This window comes from Brachyhypopomus gauderio, chromosome 20 (genome assembly GCF_052324685.1).
Source record: "Brachyhypopomus gauderio isolate BG-103 chromosome 20, BGAUD_0.2, whole genome shotgun sequence".
NCBI lineage: Eukaryota > Metazoa > Chordata > Actinopteri > Gymnotiformes > Hypopomidae > Brachyhypopomus > Brachyhypopomus gauderio.
This window is the reverse complement of record NC_135230.1, coordinates 12,719,259-12,738,038: the sequence shown is the minus strand read 5'-3', so window position 1 is coordinate 12,738,038 and position 18,780 is coordinate 12,719,259. Positions and strand designations below refer to the sequence as shown.

Below are 18,780 nucleotides of genomic sequence, written 5' to 3'. Positions count from 1 at the left end.
ATAGCCTCGTTTGGATACAGAAAGGGCTATTACATAAAGTAACTTAACAAGAGGACAGGAGTATTTTATCCATAACGGCAACATCTGTATGAAGGGAATCACGTCAGTGGACATGCTGTCCGTACAATTCAACAGCAAAATGCAGCGTACGAAATCTGTGACTACCAAACTCTGTGAGCGCAAACTCTGTGTTGCACATTTTGTGTGTTGTCGAGAAATAAGGTACAGTGAGTGTTGACATATTATGATAACACACAGGAACTTAATCGTTTATTGTTATTTAGAAAAAGTTAATGTATGTCTATTCTAAAAAATTAGGCATTCCTAAATGCCAAGCCTCTCATGGACACAAACATTTTTAAGTTAAAATGTAATTTCAAGTAACGTAGAAAGAATAAAAAATTAAACCATCGCTCTTCCTCGTGCATTTTCTCCACAACAGCGGTCTGCGGTCACAGAATTCAATGGTCAGATTCACCTGATCGCAAATCAGACCCTCTACTGTTGATTTCATGTTTTGGCCTCTACTGAAAACCAATTTATGGGGCGTTTAAAAATAAGCAACATTCAAAGCTAATCTCGTGCGTATTGCATTTAGCCTCGGAACAGCAATAACAGCAATTCAATTTGTCTACATCTAAACACTAATGGAAAAGACACAAGAACCAAAAAGAAACCAAGCTTGTGTGCCAGAGTCGCGCCAAAACCGAAACGATGCCGGGGGCGGGGCCACGCGCATGACGGCGTGCCCACGTCACACGTTGAGCATCCAATCAGAAAACACCAACGCAGGACACCGCCAAGATCAGTTTGATGGCGAACTCGACGGTGTAGCCGCGCTAGTACTTGTGTAGCGCGCGGCTAACCTGGCTAGCTCGCTCAAATCGCCTCAGCGGTAACAAACGAGCGTTAAAAACCTGACGCGAGTCGCGGCGTCACCCCGAATACGTCGCTGGCCGTTATGAAGAGGACATGAGCCGTGAAAACACGGTTAAGGTGGGCAACACTCATCGGGTTGTATGTCGGACCGTAGCTGGGTGGTTTGTGTTGCGCTAGTTAGCGAGCGAGCTATCTGTCTCCAGCTAACCAGCTAGCGTACATTAGCCTCGACCCGCCGCTGTTTATTCCTCTAAAGTTACAGCAAAGCTATCTAGATATCTTAGTTAGCCAGCTCCCGCTTTATTGCGTTTACCTCACAAGTTAGGTAGATTAAAAATAGTATGTTACTGACTATCACCGTGTGTGATAACTGGAATAAACACTCTGGAAGTGTTTTTATTATTTTTAAAGGTGTTTTCAAGATACACTGCACTGTGGAGAGTCATAACCTGCGTGATGGGTCCTTTAAGTTCCTTCAAACTGCTGTTTTCTTACGTGATACCGATGTGGAAACAAGGGTTTAATCCCCCAGGGGCTCGTCTGTGTGCGAACTGGAGACAGTTTGCTGGTCTGTGGTTTCCCTGCAGCACTGATGTGGTTAACAAACTCAGTGTCGAGGGGTCTGCTGAGTGGGGACTACAGCCCAGTCTGTCTAACCTAGTGGTTGTACTTACAGAAAGAAGTTGATCAAACCTAACGTCACTCGAAAACCTGACGAACACGAACGTTATTGACCCAACATTGTATTTGGTTAATAAACCGAAATAAAAAAACACAGATGGACCACTTTGTGGTCTTTTTTCCATCGTAAGGACGTTGATTAACCTACATTTGAATCAGATTCATCACTCAGGCTTCCTGTTTGCAATCCGGATTTAGAGCCTCTCTTCCTCTCAACTGGGACAAGACAGCAGGGGTGGCTAGCTAGGACGACTAAATACTGCTCTCACGTCTCACTTTAACAGACTCTAGTCTGTAAAGGTAGCTAGCCAACGTCCCTGAAACAGAATATTGCGAGGTTTCCTAAAATAAGTGTTGTTTTTTTTGCGTTTATACCGTTGTGTGCTTAAGCTAGATCACAATGCAATGACACGATGGCTGACTAACCGAAGTGAATGTGAATGTACAGACATACAGACTAAAATGGTTCATGAGAGGACTTAATTTACTTAGAAATTAGTTGCTTTTCTTGCCCTCAAACCTGTCAGTTATCGAGTTGGAGTGATACTTGATAGGCTTTTGGCAAGTTGCAACAGTCGGAGCAATTTTGAGATGACTTGCGTTCAAGATAAAACGAGAACGAAGCCATAAGCACCCACTTGTGGTTAGGGAGAGGCCTTCATCAGACAGAGGAGTTCACACACTGGTCTCAGCTGTACGAAACACGCCTGGTTTGTGAAGGAAAGACCTCGCTTAACGTCGTGTTAGCACAAAATAGAGCCGCAAATCTATTTTTCCAATACTGATATCCCAGAATGGTGTAGTATGCAAACAAATCACTGAGTTTTCTTTGTCTACTGTCAATATCCAGCCATACTCTCCTGACATTCTTGAAGTGTTGTCATTCATTATGATAATAATAGTAATAACAGAATTATAAACGATTATTCAAGTAGTTGTAGCCTAAAGTAAATATTGAATTATTTTATGGATTGCAGAATTAGGTACATCATTGGTAATCCACTTTTAATTTCTTTATTGAAGCAAATGTGATTTTTTTGTGTTATTCTAGGGAAGCCAGACAGGGATCAAAGACTTAAAGCTGGAAATATCTTCTTGCCACATCTGCAAGAGACTGACATAATGGCGAAAGATGTAAGTTTCAAATATTTATTATAGTGTTGAGTGCATTGAAAGGCTAGAAGAGACAAATGTTTCACCTCATTGGTAATCTAAGTGCTGTTTGAATGCATGCTTTTCACTGACCCATTCCTGAATACTAGTTTGCCATGCTATTCGTAATATATTTCATAATGATATATTTTGCCTTTATTACACATCACACACCTCATCATTTCCGGACAACACACTGGTTGTGGACATGCATATTGAAAGCCAACTTCCTTTTTGACCAATTGTAACAGTGAAACAGTAGGCAACTTCACTGTAGATTGGAACGTTTCCCTCGTGCCATCAGTGCTGTTTTGCTTACTCACTGTGTGGCCATGAGGTAAAGCTGTTTCTGTTCCACGTCTGCTGTGCGCACCACCATGGTTGGCACTCGGAGCGACACCACGTGCCTGACGCATATGGTTGCCTTCCCTGTTTGTCTTCTGTGCTTACTAACCCAAGTGTTGCACAGATCCTAGCACACATTTTGATTTTTGGCGTGTGGCACGGATGTCTTGAGACGCGCTTCAGAGCCGTATAGTTTTGTCAGCGGGTCCTGACATCGCTGGAGTGTGGTCATGATGCTAATTATGAACACTTTCACATCCTAAGGGTGGGCTGAAAGACGGCAGCAGAGAGCTGAAGATTTTTGCCACTCAGAACGTCAGTCCTGGAAAAGGTGCGTCTGCCTCTCCTCCTCAAAGAGTCCTTCGGTTTTGTTACAGGTGCAGGAACGAGGCCAGTGTGTTGTGCTATTCCTTGCTCATCACAGCAGCCATTTCTACATAGGTTCAGAGGTCATGACCTTTTCAGGTGCACATTCCAGTTCATTGACAGTTAGCCTTGGCTTTTAACGTGCAGTGAAAAGTGGTTGTCACCTGATACGGGCTTTTCAAGGACTGACAGCGACATGCCCAGTGACGGGTTTAAGGACCAGTTTCAAAAAGGATAATAATCCTCTAATAGTAAACCGATGATGTGGGAGATTAATTACCATACAGTTTACTCAATATACTGCTACTGACATTGCCAAGTAGTAATAAATATAAAAATGGTGATATACAAGTATTCCCATGAAAGGCTACTTCCTCTGTTCTGTATGAAACATATATATTTTTATATGTACCCCAACTGCACGATTAACACAGATTTAGGCTCAGGAGTCCTCAGTGGAGTTTATGTTGAGGAATTTCTTTTAAAATGTGATGAGAGTAGTTTGGATATTTAATGGATCACAATTACACTCTACACTGTGCTGAAGACCACAGGCCGAGGGATCCGGTCTGCTCGTTAGTCCACAGGCACGGTGTGGCAGTCACACTGGCCGTCATTTGACACGTATCATAATTTATTTAATGGGTTCTCACCATTTTGACATGTAAATGAGTCCAGCAAGATCTCCAATCCATCTACTGACAGATGTATGTGAGAATTGTCTGCTCTAATTTGGTTTACATTTGAGATCATCGTGTCTTCATCTTTTTTGCTAGAATCCTCTCAAAAAGTAGAACGTTAGACTGTATATTAGATTGGCTGACTGTATCAGACTAGTCATCAATGGGTAGATCAGTCACAGTCATGCAGTCTGCGAGGAGACTGAAATACATTACAGAAGATTGACACTTTTGACCTGCTCCACTCTTAAATCATTCATACATATAGTTTCATATGAAATGTATCTGGGATCACTCTGAGAACTTTGTGAGTCAGTGATTGCGTAGAAGTGTTGATGCCTGTTGTAACATTTATTAAGCCCAGATTTCTGTTATGATAGTAATATTTGCATGCTGGTGTTTCACCAGTAGAGGGCAGTTATTCAGCGTGTTTTGTGAACACAAAATATGCAGAACCTTGTCCTCCACACATCATCACTCAGAGCCCAAAAGCATAAACAATTAAACCTTTTGTGCCTTTTGCCACACATTTACTCTTCCCTTCAGATTTGCATAGTATCTGGAAGCTCGGAATGAGCGACTTGGTATATGATGCTATTTCTTCTCTCTCTCTCTCTGTCTGTCTCTCTCTGTCTCTGTCTCTCTGTCTCAGGTACTACCGTCCTGTCTCTCGTGAACATCCATCCCTCCATTACGGGAGTCAAACAGATAATGCCCAAAACACTGGCTACCACAAGTGTGAATGTAGTGCCACACATGGTAAGACATTGCACATTTTAGCAGAAATAAGCAGGGCCCTTCTCCCAGTGGGGGTCGTGGTCTTCCACTACTTCAGTGTGGTGCCCACACCCACACCCTGTTCCTCTCTGAATGGTGTAGGGCGTCTATGTAGTGACCGAGTCCTCCATTAACATTGGGTGAGGTGACCCGGGAGAGTTCCACCCTAAGCTGATCACAGAAGTTTCGAGTCAGCAGGATTAAGAGTCCACATCAGTATTATCATTCTAATAATGACACAAACCCTATTAATGACCCGCACGCTGTGTCCCACCACTGTTGGTGGGGAGTTTATACAGCCTGTTTATGGTAGATACTTAAGATGGCAAAGCTAATTTCATTGTCTTAACCAGATGTCCTCTCAGGTGCTGTATGAATTAATATCTAATTAGGATGACCTAACCAACTCAATGAAAAAATTAATCATGTATCTTGGTACCCTGAAGAAGATAGGTATGTAAAGAGTCTGGGCTTCATGGGATTATTAATTTACGAGATACTGTTGCTAACAATCACGGTTGTTTTTTTGTTTTTTTATTATTATTTATTTATATATATATATATATATATATATATATATATATATATATATATATATATATATATATATATATATATATTACACATTTATGTTCAAAACAAACAAACCCTTAAACTGAGTTTCACGCCATCTGAAGTCTGGAGACAGACCTAGCCTGAAGCCCCTCCCTCCTCGCCTGAAGCCCCTCCCCCTAGCCTGAAACCTCTCCCCTCCCTCCTTCCTGTGTTTCCTCTGCTCTCCCACTTCTCCTGTTTTGTCTTCGCCCATCACAGTTGGAGCAGCTTTTAAAGGGCGTTTGAACTCCGCTTAGTCAGCAGTATTGCTGTAGTGCATTTAGTGAAGGTGCCGCACCCCGAGATTCACAACCCCATCAGAAGCTATTAATTCATAAAGCTGTATCCTCTCTTAGGTAACGATATCCAACGTTGGGTTAGAAGGCGAGCAGTAAAACTTCACTGCCGCTTCCAATCACTACAAGCGTGGTCCTGTGTGTGTGTGTGTGTGTGTGGTTACCGTACGTTAACATGGATGTACTGAGTACCGTGTCCTGCCTCTAGGTGATTGGCACTCCTCAGAGACCCACAGCCCCCGCCGGCACCGTCCTGCTCACCAGCCCCAGGACCCCGAGTGCTCAGTTCCTCACCCCGCACACGCAAGCCCCAGAGTCCTCGCCCTGGTCCACGGGGTGAGTCGTGCCCACTCCAACCCCCTACCTATGGCTCAATGGGTCAGCTAACGGCAGGGCCTCCTCTAGCTCGGCTTCTCCTGCATTATGTGTTTTCTGATATATGCTGTATATTAGTTTTCTGCATTAGTCGACGTTTGAAGAATGACGCGGATAATAAAAAAATGTGTGCACTGTGCTCAGCAGACCTCTGTTTTAATTTATTTTAATTGGTCTTTGGCCTTAGAAGTTAGTGTTGTTTTGTAATGAATTTTAGAATTTAGGATGCTTAGCTTGTCATAAGTGCTAACTTGGAGGATTAAAGAATTTGGGTGGCTGTGTTAGTGGGTATAATGTCAAAATGTATTGCTGCTCAAAAATGTGGAAGCTTTAAAGTGAAAGTTTTATCTATGCTATTTAAATCATATTTATCCACACTTATCCCATTTTACGGGACCACAAGTCACTGCATAAATGAACATCATCTTGACTTAAATTGTTTAATAGCTGGTTACAAATCTGTCAGTGACTGCCTGATGTCTGTGAGTCATAGATATGACCATGTCGTATCGAATAGTATTAGGTATCTTGTATGTACTAAATAAAGTCAGCCAAAGAACCAACCAACCATTTGTCCAATTATGCATAGTCTGCCCAAATGGGGAAAAAGAAAAGTCTGATGCCTGTATGTTTTGCCCAACATGGATGGCAGTGCCCTTGTATTTGAAGTGCTGAACACCTGACAGATGCCCTTATTTGCGTTGTTAGTTAGCATCACCATTCAGCACTGTTGTCTGTCCCTCAGTCGAAGTAGAAAAGGGGACAAGAATGGGAAAGGCTTGCGACATTTCTCCATGAAGGTGTGTGAGAAGGTTCAGAAGAAAGGCGTCACCTCCTACAACGAGGTAGCGGACGAGCTGGTGTCTGAGCTGACTCCCCCCGACCACATCTCCCCCAATGACTCGGTGGGTTGCCTCCTGGGTATTCCCAGAGTCTAATGATGGAGCTTTTAGTCTTCCACTCTGAAGAGCTGACTGACATTCTGTTCTTCATGCTTCTCGCAGCACGTTTATGATCAGAAGAACATCCGGAGGCGTGTGTACGATGCGCTGAACGTCCTGATGGCCATGAACATCATCTCCAAAGACAAGAAGGAGATCAAATGGATCGGCTTCCCCACCAATTCTGCTCAGGAATGCAAGGACCTGGAGGTTAGAGATCTGGGTGTACACACACACACACACACACATATATGCATGCAAACACCTCCTTCCATAATTAATCCTTGGTTTATGGCATGCATGTAGTGTTTTTGGTTATGGTAGTGTGACGTGTTTTCTGCTTCTTCACAAAAGGCCGAGCGGCAGAAGCGACTTCAAAGAATCAAGCAGAAGCAGTCTCAGCTTCAAGAGCTGATCCTACAGGTACCGCACGAGTCTAGTGTGTGTAGGTCTATCTGAAATGGAGCTGTGCACTTGCTATGGTCCATAATCGCCTTTTTTTTTTTTTTGTTAGCAAATAGCGTTTAAGAGGTTGGTGCAGAGGAATCGAGAGGCAGAGCAGAAGACCCACAGGACGCCTCCACCCAACACGGTCATACACCTGCCCTTCATCATCATCAATACCAGCAAGAGGACCATCATTGACTGCAGTATCTCCAATGACAAGTGAGCATCTTGACTTGTCTCTCTCGCTCTCTCGCTCGCTTAGCGTAACTTGTGTGCCTTCCCGTGCAGGTTTGAGTACCTCTTCAATTTTGACAACACGTTTGAGATCCATGACGACATCGAGGTGCTGAAGCGCTTGGGCATGGCGCTCGGTCTGGAGGCGGGCCGATGTTCTCCAGAACAGCTGAAGGTTGCCCGCACCCTGGTCCCCAAAGCCCTGGAACCCTACGTAATCGGTAAACTCATTCTCCTTTAAAGGGTTGTAGATTTTTACTTGGACTGCAGTTAAATGCAAATAATCTGCGTGTTGACGTGGGAGAGGTTTTCTAGTCAAGCCGTTTGGGGGCAAACACACCAGTGTTTGGCAAAATTAACTGAAAAATGTAAGTTAAAGAAAAGACACTGGGTAACACAAATTTGGTTGTTCCAGGCAGATGCAGATCCTATTAGTGCCCTATTATTGTGAAATATTGCACACGTCTGCCATTATGTAAATGAGCTCTGAGAGCGAGCGTGTGTGTGTGTGGTGTGTGTGTGTGTGTGTGTGTGTGTGTAGAAATGGCACAAGGGCCCCTGAATGAGACTAATGGAGGTTATTCTCGTACGACCAGGTGAGTTTCCTGTTCACTGACGCAGCATTTTAGTATTTAAGTTGTACTTGGGCTGATGTTCAACAAATATGTTAATCACTTTGCAGTGTTGAATGTGCAAACTAATGTGGAAGAATGAAAAATGATTAAAGCTTCAAGCCGTAGTGTTGATACAGAGATTGATGGCCACAGCGGCGTATACTCAGTTCTGGGGTTCAAACCTCAAACCAACGTGTGAAGCCACTCACATGCTCAGGGGGCATCTGTAGACCTGACTATTCACTAATAAACAGCCTTGCACGTGTTACTGACAACACACAGCTACGTTCCTCACTGTTGAAGTCAGCGTTTGCATGTTCAGCTTGTGATCAGCACTATGAGTGTTAACACCCAGCTGAAGCTTTCTGCGGGTACATGCCTTTCATTCTGCTAAACTCTGGTCTTCATCTCCACCTTTTGGTAGTAATAACGGTGCTGCTTCTGCCACCATGGCCTCCAACTCCACCAGCTCTCGGGACACACCCGCGTCCTTCCTGGACGACGAAGACGAGGAGGAGGAGGAAGATGAAGAGGAAGAGGACTTTGACGAGGATGATGAAGATTAGTGTCTGTGCCTCATCTTTCCTCACCGTTACCACTGTTTCCAATGTGATGGTGCACGGGCAGAGCCTGAACTTCTCTGGTCTTTATGCTGGGGCCTCCAGGAACCCTGCTCATCATTGTATATGCAAGCTCAAAGAGCAACACCTTCCACAGTCTTACCCAGCAACACAAGGAAGCTTTCTCCAAGACCCCTGTGGTATTTCAGTGAAATAGGACTTGTGAATTAATAGAACATTCCTTCTACCTTGCTGTTTTTGTCACCAAATGTTCACATCTTCTGTTCTTCTGTTGGGTTGTCAGAACACAAATCAGATCATCTGGTTGAATCAGATCATCTGTTCCTCAACGGCGTTATGCTGATTTGATCCTGTTGTCGGCAGGAGGGCTGACAATTTGTGCTGGTCAGTTATGTTGTCCAAAGATTCACCAGCCTATAATAATGTGACCTGACTTACGGGATGGACTTTTTTTTAATTTTTTTATTATTTTTTTTTTTTTTACACCCTGTAGTTTGATGCGGCAAAGTTTTATACCTTTTGCTTCCATTTATTTGATCCAGGCAACCATTTTTGATTCACTGGGTTTTTTAGATTGTAGTAGAGTATGCTTCACACAATATCAAATTTATAAGTTTGTTTTATTTTTCTCAGACAGTGTGTATAATTAAAGAATGAATTTGGAAATGACAAGATTCTTTATATATTTTCTGTAACTCAGCAGAGCTAGTATGCTGCAAGAAATACAATTCTTCTCTGGGATGAGATAAATGGATTTTTACAAACTGCTATTGCAGAATTCTGCATTCTTTATCAGGAAGATCTTAAACTTTTTTTTTTTACTCTAACGAAGTTTAAGCTTCAGATGTTTCTCAGTGAAAGAGCATAGCTAATGTATCTTTATTGCATTTTATATGTGTGTCTTATCATGTACATTTAAATACCTTTTTTTTTTATGAACACAATACATGTGTGAGGTACATCCGGCTTTGCTGCCGTTGGTCAAGGTCACCACTCGGCCATGTCAAAGCTAGGTCAAACTTTCTGCACCGTGGGACTTTCAGAACGAGATTACGAGTTCTGATGTTTCAATTTCACACGTGCAAAAAGACTAAAAGCCACATGTGTATTCATTGTAACTAACTCAAAGCATTTAAACTAAATATCACTTTCCCCTCATATGGGTCATAGAAGTTCTCGTAAGCGATATTGTTGGCCATCACCCTACACTGGATCTTTGCACGTCTCTCGTTCACAAGGTCAAATTTCACAGCCACCAGCGGGTTCACGTACGTCGGCTGTAAAGCAATACAACATAATTTGGTTAACGGTGATGTTTGTACGAACATAAATACGCAAAGGACAGAACGCACTCGGATGCCTTACTTGTGCCAGGTTGCCGTAGTAGGGGAAGTACGAGAGGTCCAACGTCCCGCTCGAGGGGTAATACTCATGCCCTCGGACGTTGTCGTGACCCTCCTGTTCGCACAAGCACATACACGATTGCTTTCACCATTAAACACCATGTCTCCAGTATCGTGATCGCAGGCGTTAGCCTCAGAGCTCTTGCACTTATCCACACTCACCAGCACGGTGCAGTTAACATACGGCGTCTTTCCTGTACCGTTGTTGGGCAGGAAGTGAATGATCTGAGAAAAATGAATTCGTGATAATTATGTCTGAATCTCCACAGGCAACGTATAGGAGTGTTTTTCGCTTGAGCCAACGTACCCTGTTCATCTTGATGATTACACACGGCTGGTTGGTTGTGTAACCAAACGTGGGGTCCTCGATGCCAGAGCAGTTACCCAGCGTGCTTTGGTAGAAAGGGCAGGCCCATTTCGTGTGTTTGGGAGCGTTATAGTGGTGTTGGAAGAAGTACCGGCCTGATGTGCAGTTGTATTGATTACAGTGTGCTTGTGTGGTGTCATTGTAAGCTGAAATAAAAAGCAAAAGGACATTGTACTTCATTGCTAGGTCTAGTTTTTCGGATTTATTTCTGATTTATTGCCTGCTTTGTATCTTTTAAGAACGCGTGCTTACGAATAAGGAACTTGTGAAGGCGTTTGGACATCTTCATCCAGCTCTGCTTGTCTGACATATTGTAGGTGATCACTAAGTCTTCATCATTATATGTGTCGGGCCAAACCATTACCCCTGTGAAACAGCAAATGACAAAAGAGATACAGAGAGCACAATTGACACTTAGAACTGCTTGTGTTGACCGAGTATATATGTTATGAATATATGTAAGGGTTTGTTCACCTGGTGATTTTAATCGGTCCTGGTAGTCGGGTTCATATGGACTGAGTGTGTACATGAGTACGTAGATAGCCAGAGAAAATAACGCCGTCATCACCACGTAGAATGCAACATAATACAGGCTGATGTACACTGTGATACAGAGTCAAGTATGTTAGGAATATGCAGCATCATAATGCATAACTCGCGTCTTCCTCATACTAGGTATTGCTTTAATAGACAAACAACTTAGTTTAATCTTCATTTGTTATATCTATATATAATCATCCTTTGTATCTTTTTTCAGCATAAGCTTGATCAGATCCATACATTTCGTCATTTTAAAGCTTTTATATAAAAAAGTAACATATATTTCTTATGCAACAAGGGCATGACAAAGTCAGAAGAAGTGGATGTTTTTTTTCTTGTATGATTTATGAACAAGTAATATTAAACAGATTTAGTACATTTGGGGTGTAAGCATTCTAGTAAAGTTTTATTAAAAGTCTTAAAGAACAGAAAATGACATTTTCTGTATTTGAAATAAAATTGAAACAAAATTGGCAAGTGTTCATTTTCAAATCATTGTTCATAATGCAAATTCGTTTTTTATATGTAAAAAGATGAGAATTTTTAAAAAGTCAAAACTTTGGAATTTTAGAAAAACTATTGATTTGACTAACATATTTTACCAGTTCCTGTTGTGTGGTACATACCCCATTTTTCTGGCGTTCTACCCATGAAAGTTCCTTCATCAGAATTCCAGACAAAGTTTCCAAAGTCTCGACACCTTTGACCACAGGTTCTCTTTTCTTTAAGGGTTGCCATGTTGGAAGTCTTGCCAGGGAACTGTTACTTTTAAAGAAATTTTTGTGGTTTTAGTTTGAATTGAAAATCGTCACTTGTCGCCTTTAGTCCCTTTCTTGCCTTCCTTTTGACTTCTTTGTTGTGTGTCCCAGCCTTTAGAATGTCTTACTTATCTTTTTATATTAAATGATAAGGACACCCAATTCACGTGCATTTCTGGTGGGCTGTACTAGCCACTCAGTGGTACCCTTGAATTCAGGTGTGGAAGTGTTTGTTCTGATAACCTTGAAGCCTTGGATAAGGCCATGAAACCAGCTCTTGGTTTGAACTTGAGTACAATTTTACTTCCTTATCACAGAATGAGGCTTAACGCTTCTCACAAATGAACATTTTAGCCTTAGCCTTTTAGCCTTTAAACATTCACCACAGGAAGCATTTCAGTGAGTCACGAAGCATCTTGTATATTTGTCTAGTTTTTATTGCAAGAGATGTTCAAACTCATTTTATTCTCACAGCAGCGTTTGTGTAGTTGTGGAGCTGAGCCCTCAAGGGTTAACGTAAGGAAGGTATTATGGAGTTAGAGGCTTTGTGAAAGGTGTTGAGTCAGGGAGATCTGTGTGCCTGAGTGTGTGAGGCAAAGGACTAAATCTCTCAGACTACCGTCTGCCCTGAACCCCCCCTCCCCCCAATTGGATACAAGTCTCTCTTATCTGTTTAGGTCCTTACTTTCTCCATCATTCTGAATCCCATGGAAACAAATACTTTATAATTTCTCACAGGATTTTAATGTCTGCTCCTTGCGGTCTGTCCTATCACGCCACCTTCACTGGTGGTCTGTTTATTTGGAGAGGAACGCGCTAAGCTCTACCAATTTCACACTGCTCCGGTGAGACCTTGTCACGTCACTTTCCTGCACGACCGTTTTTTTTCTTACCGCCCGAGCACCCAAAGTCTAGCCATTGCATTGTCACCATGGATATCGGTGGCCTGACCACAGTAGTGGCGAATTCAGCATACATCTCAGCTCGTGGCAGCTTTGATGGGACGGCCAACCCAGCGTCCAACCGGGACAAGAAGTTTCACTCCAGGCTCAAGCTCCCTCATATCACGGTCTGTGAGGGTCTCAGGGAGACACTTGACGTCCAGTTCAGGAGCATCTGTGTAGAACAGCCCATTGGCAAACGGCTGTTCCAGGAATATCTGGAGTCAACTAATGAGTATAAGGCGCCTTGTCGCCTGTGGAAGAACGTGGAGGAGTATGACGCGGCCGAGGACAAGGATCGTACCTACAAGGCCTCCAAGATCCTGCAGCGTTACATGGACCCTACGGCAAAGCACTTCTGCCCCTTTCTGCCTGAAAATGACATCACCAAGGTGAAAGAACAGCTCGAGAGCGTTTCTGATGATTTGTTTGTTGACATCCTGGCCTGCGTTCTGGACTTTCTCAAAGAGGTCCCCTATACCTTTTACCTGGAGACCATGTACTTCAAGAGGTTCTTACAGTGGAAGTGGCTGGAGATGCAGCCCATGACCGACGAATGGTTCATGGACTTTCGTGTGCTTGGCAAAGGGGGTTTTGGAGAGGTGTCGGCCTGCCAGATGAAGGCCACAGGGAAGCTCTATGCATGCAAGAAGCTGAATAAAAAAAGGCTGAAGAAGAGGAAGGGGTTTGAGGTGAGAATCAAGTGATTTATATACATCAACTCAAATTTGGGTTCAAGAAACTCCTTGAATGAGGCTTTATGTTCCAACATAATACAGTTTACCATCAAGCATATGAATATATCAGAGAAGGAGAGAATTCATGACATTAATGGGTTTTGCAGGCTTTGGACAAAGGCATACAAACCATGCATTTATATATATTGCAATAATGATTAAAAAAATGTCCATTAATTGATATTTTTTAATAAAAAGTCATGATGCCTTTTGTGACAAATTCATTATTTTAGAGTGTAATGACAAGGGTTCCTGTCATAACACAACATATTGAATCGTATGTGCTTTTAGCAGACATTTTAGAATGTTCTGTTTCCTTATAATTAGATCATTCCACTTAATCTTCTAAATAGTTCTACCAAAAACTAAATTATCTTGTGCTATCAGTCTATCACCTTCAGCTGAATGTCATGGTTGCCCAGACTACAAGAGCTGCTTACATAAAATGCACTATGAATTTGAATGTGATCTACTATTGTGTTACTTAAGTGTCAGTATCCTGTCATGGTGTACTACCTAATTGTTTTATATAAAATCACTATTTTGTAAACAATATTTTACAAATTAAGTTTGAATTCTGTCTACTTCAGTGTATAAGATGAAAATGATTATCAAAAGGGAAAATTATGAAGTTGTAATTCTTAAACTTTTTAGATAAGTCGATTAGCTTTTAGCAGGTGATGCTTCATTGAATAAACTTCTTGAAACACTAGTAGGGCTGAGCATCTTTTCAGGCCTAATAAGAGATACTGTATTTGACTAAAATGCTAACTGGTATACTCTAGCTTGATGTTTAGCTACACATGCAGTCGTGTTTGCTTGGAATGAATTGATTATGTAGAGTAGACATTTGTTGCAGTACCGTTACAGAACAATCCTCCCTGCTCCAGAGCAAAGGGCAGAAGCACTTTTATCTACACTTTGAAGTTGGTCTTCCAGTGCCATGGCCTACATTGTCTTATTTAAAAAAGACTTATTTTTTGTCTTATTAAAAAAACTGTTTTGGCTAATGCTTTATGCTTATCGACATGTTACAAACACACAAAAAATGGGATATGGGAGCTGACACCACCAATGAAATAGTATAAAGTGCTTATAAAGGTACAGTGTTATTGTTTACACTGACATGTCAAAATACTTAGAACATGATGGTCTCTCCTAGGGTGCCATGGTGGAAAAAAGGATTCTGGCTCGTGTTCACAGTAGATTCATTGTTTCCTTGGCCTACGCCTTCCAGACCAAGACAGAGCTTTGCCTGATCATGACCATCATGAATGGAGGAGACCTGAGGTTAGGAAGAGTTGCCCGTTACCCTTCTACCACACTGAGTACCATTAGACCCATGTTTCCAAATCCTGCCTCTCACCAATCCTTGCACTACACGTTGAGGTTTCCTTGTAAGTTTGAACTACTTCAACTCATCAGCTAATGCTTCATGGGACAGGAAAAACTCCAGAATGTCATGTGGCAAATAATGGGAAACACTCCAGATTATTTCAACCTTCTGTTTAGCAACTGATGTACCCGTGATGATGTCAAGTGAGACTGCGCTTTCTTGTCTGTCAGGTTCCACATCTATAACGTAGATGAGAATAATCCAGGCTTTGACGAGCCCAGGGCGTGCTATTATACAGCACAGATCATCCAAGGCTTGGAGCATCTTCATCAGAAAAGAATCATCTACAGGGATCTGAAACCAGAGAATGTTCTTCTTGACAATGAAGGTGAAAATATCAGTGTTTCTCAAATTACTATGAGAACCTGTTAATAGGACCTTATGAGATGAGGAGGTGTGAAAATGTGTCTGTCACGTGCCACGTAAGCGTAAAAAGGGACACGTACACTACATACAGTCTTAATTAATGCTCTCACAATATTCTGCCGGCATTTCAGCATTTGTTCTCTTTTGCTGTGAGTACAATCTCTGACGTTTGTTTGACGTTGGGCTGATGTTTGCTCATAGGCAACGTGCGTATTTCTGACCTTGGTCTTGCTGTGGAGTTGAAGGATGGCCAGGAGAAGACAAAGGGCTACGCCGGGACTCCGGGTGTGTTGACGCTGTATGACTCTCACAACCTCCCTTTCCTGTCGTGCTTCTTAGTTCTCTAGATTATAAATTTAATTGTAATTTTTGTGGAAACTCAAAAAGCAAAAGTTGTTCTACAGGCCTACCGCAGTCACTACTAGTACAGGATCATCAATGGAAATGAGCCAATGGTAAAATATTGTAGAAAATCACTGGTCTAGTGAATGCGGTTAAATTACCAATAATGATAATAACGATGTGAATTTTCATAAGTCTTTCTTGCTGAGGAGATGATAGCTGACCTTTGACCTGTGCGTTTTGCGCTCAGGTTTCATGGCTCCAGAACTTCTGAGAGGTGAAGAGTATGACTACTCTGTGGATTACTTTGCTCTTGGAGTCACCCTCTACGAGTTCATTGCTGCTAAAGGTCCCTTCAGGACTCGAGGAGAGAAGGTATCCAGCTGCTCACTGCCCTGCTTACCAGACACAAATTTAAATGAGTTGTAGCCTAAAATGGTTTCCACCAGAGAATTCACATTCAGATTCCTTGTATGTGTAACATACTTGGTGAAATAAAGAGATTCTGATTCTGAGATGAGCCCGTGCTGGGGGTGTTCATCTTCACATTTGATTTGCAACACTTATACCTGGAAATGTGATCAGAACTCCTGGCTTCACTCTAAAGTTCTCTTTGATGTTGACATTACCTTCAACCAAGCAACAAACCAACTGTTTTTGTAATGCCCAAACTAAAGAAAAACATGTCCTCTTCCTTGCCAAGGTGGAGAACAAAGAAGTGAAGAAGCGTATCCTCAATGACCAGGTGACCTACACAGAGAAGTTCAGCGAGAACGCCAAATCCATGTGTGAGTCCTTGCTAGCCAAGCAGGTGGACAGAAGGATGGGCTTCAGGAACAGAAGTTGTGAGGAGCTGCGTGCTCACCCGTTCTTCAGCAGTATCAACTGGAGGAAGCTTAATTTAGGTACTTGTAGTGTGACTTTTCTATTGTGTAGATTGAATTGTCCTTTACCTGTGACTCTTACATTTTTACGACACCAATGAAATATATCAGAACTTTTTTTCTTTTCTGCCATTTCCATATACTTTATTTCGAACTCATCTTGCTTAGATATGCATAGTTGGTGGACATGCATCTGTTCACAGTTGCTGAGCGTTAGTCAGGAGGATTTCAAATGTCTCCCAGTTTCTCCAAATTAAGTCTCCTCCCTTTCTCTCACAGGAATTCTACCTCCTCCGTTTGTCCCTGATTCGAAAACTGTCTATGCCAAGAACCTTGACGATGTAGGTGCCTTCTCCACTGTGAAAGGGGTCATGCTGGAAGACACAGAGAAGGAGTTTTTTGATGAGTTCGCCTCTGGAAACATCCCCATACCCTGGCAGGAGGAGATGATCGAGACGGGCATTTTTGCCGAGATGAACGTGTGGGGTCCTGAGGGCTCGGTACCCAATGATCTACGGCGTGAATCTATCCTGGAGCAGCCTCCCAAGTCTTCCACATGTAGTGTGTCATAAACACATCTATACAAAGGGACCTTCTCATTTGCTGGCTTCATGTCATGGACTCAAAGAGAGCCTCCTTCACAAGGAGGTTCATTCCAATTATAATTAAACGGAGACTTTAATCAGAGCTTTTGGAAAACTCCTCAGTATTATCTCAGTGTTTGTGATTTTTCAATGAAGTTCTACAATGCTAAACCAATGATCTTCCAAATCCTCTGCTTTCCAAATTCTCTGAAGTATGCTTTTTAAACTGTGTTAACAATACAGCGATGTTTTCATTAGATATTTCCTCACTCTTCATGAACCTGAACATCCAAGGGCAGACATGGATTAAAGAAGGGAAACCGAGGCAACTTTTCCTCATTGACATCTATTGTTACTGCAGCACTAAATAGGTAAATTGGGATCACATTTTTGGTTTGAAATTGTTGTCAAAGGCATTCTTGAAAAAAAATAATAAGTGTCTGTTTTTTTTTGGGGGGGGGGGGGGGGGTCGGTGTCCATATATTCATGTTTCCAAAATAGTATAGGCCATACAAATAGAGCATTACTAAAAAATTAGATGCTTATCTATCTTACTCTTTAGGGTCAGACTAACCAAGGTTAAAGAAGTGACTTTCAAAAATGAATATAGGCAGTTGTATTTCTGTGTTGTAGGGAGGGCACTATGACAATATGTTATTGTTATCAAGGTAATGTGTGTCACAAAACACTTTTCTTAGCAGATCGTGTGAGCACTGAACAGTATCTTATTAAAAACAATAGCTTATGAAAATACAAACAATGGTGTCACATCTGCAAAGGAACAAATTGTGTCCTGGATATTAGACCTTTATGTCAGTATCATTTGTGTTTATTCAGTTATTGGTCTGCTGTCATTTGTTTGAATTTTCCTCATGTTCCTTCATAAACAGTCAATTTTTGTCAAAATTAAATAAAAAAATAATTTAAGCCTTCTTTAAATGTGGCACTAGTGCAGTTCTGTTTTGCTGGTGCATTGTATCCAATATATATCCAGTATATGAATATAACATCATTCATTCATTCATGAAGATATGAACTCAATGTGAAGATATGAGTTTTTTTAGATTGCATCAATTTCTTACTAATTACTAATAATTTCTCATTTAACTTTTAACTTTTTTCCATAAGTGTTTCACTCTAAAGTTATCTTTGATGTTGACATTACCTTCAACCAAGCAACAAACCAACTGTTTTTGTAATGCCCAAACTAAAGAAAAACATGTCCTCTTCCTTGCCAAGGTGGATAACAAAGAAGTGAAGAAGCCCTCAAGTATTGAATTTTGTTTTTGCCATATTTCGCATATTATTTTAATCTTGTATTTGATGCCAGTTCAAATGTATGTATTCCATTAACTCTCAAATGTTTCAACAACCTTAATTTAGTTATTCTCTTGTTATAATCTCCAGTACTATTTAAGGTGATTTAAGGTTTTAAATAGTTGTGAAGAAATAAACAATTACAAGAAAGGTGTTGATGCTTAAACAGAGAAAATGCTTGTG

At 41.6% G+C, this 18,780-nt stretch overlaps 3 protein-coding genes across 3 annotated transcripts; 2 read left to right on the top strand and 1 right to left on the bottom strand.

The window, feature by feature from the left end:
• The first annotated feature begins 800 nt into the window (after positions 1–800).
• On the top strand, positions 801–11,745 carry tfdp1b (transcription factor Dp-1, b). The gene is made up of 12 exons (XM_076982569.1): positions 801–996; positions 2,612–2,694; positions 3,322–3,388; positions 4,756–4,862; positions 5,979–6,106; positions 6,891–7,050; positions 7,150–7,296; positions 7,441–7,509; positions 7,601–7,752; positions 7,822–7,988; positions 8,309–8,363; positions 8,806–11,745. Exons 2-12 carry the CDS (start codon positions 2,683–2,685, stop codon positions 8,945–8,947), a joined length of 1,206 nt encoding a protein of 401 aa, XP_076838684.1. The 5' UTR covers positions 801–996; positions 2,612–2,682; the 3' UTR covers positions 8,948–11,745.
• On the bottom strand, positions 10,081–12,185 carry LOC143484075 (potassium-transporting ATPase subunit beta-like). The gene is made up of 7 exons (XM_076982570.1): positions 11,899–12,185; positions 11,207–11,335; positions 10,985–11,098; positions 10,673–10,878; positions 10,528–10,590; positions 10,328–10,420; positions 10,081–10,239 (listed from the first exon to the last, which is right to left on the bottom strand). The coding sequence occupies exons 1-7, from the start codon at positions 12,008–12,010 to the stop codon at positions 10,081–10,083; spliced, it is 876 nt and encodes a 291-aa protein (XP_076838685.1). The 5' UTR covers positions 12,011–12,185.
• On the top strand, positions 12,040–17,738 carry grk1a (G protein-coupled receptor kinase 1 a). Its single transcript, XM_076982568.1, has 7 exons — positions 12,040–13,663; positions 14,871–14,998; positions 15,275–15,432; positions 15,672–15,755; positions 16,063–16,187; positions 16,516–16,717; positions 16,976–17,738. The coding sequence occupies exons 1-7, from the start codon at positions 12,962–12,964 to the stop codon at positions 17,266–17,268; spliced, it is 1,692 nt and encodes a 563-aa protein (XP_076838683.1). The 5' UTR covers positions 12,040–12,961; the 3' UTR covers positions 17,269–17,738.
• The last annotated feature ends 1,042 nt before the right edge of the window (positions 17,739–18,780 follow it).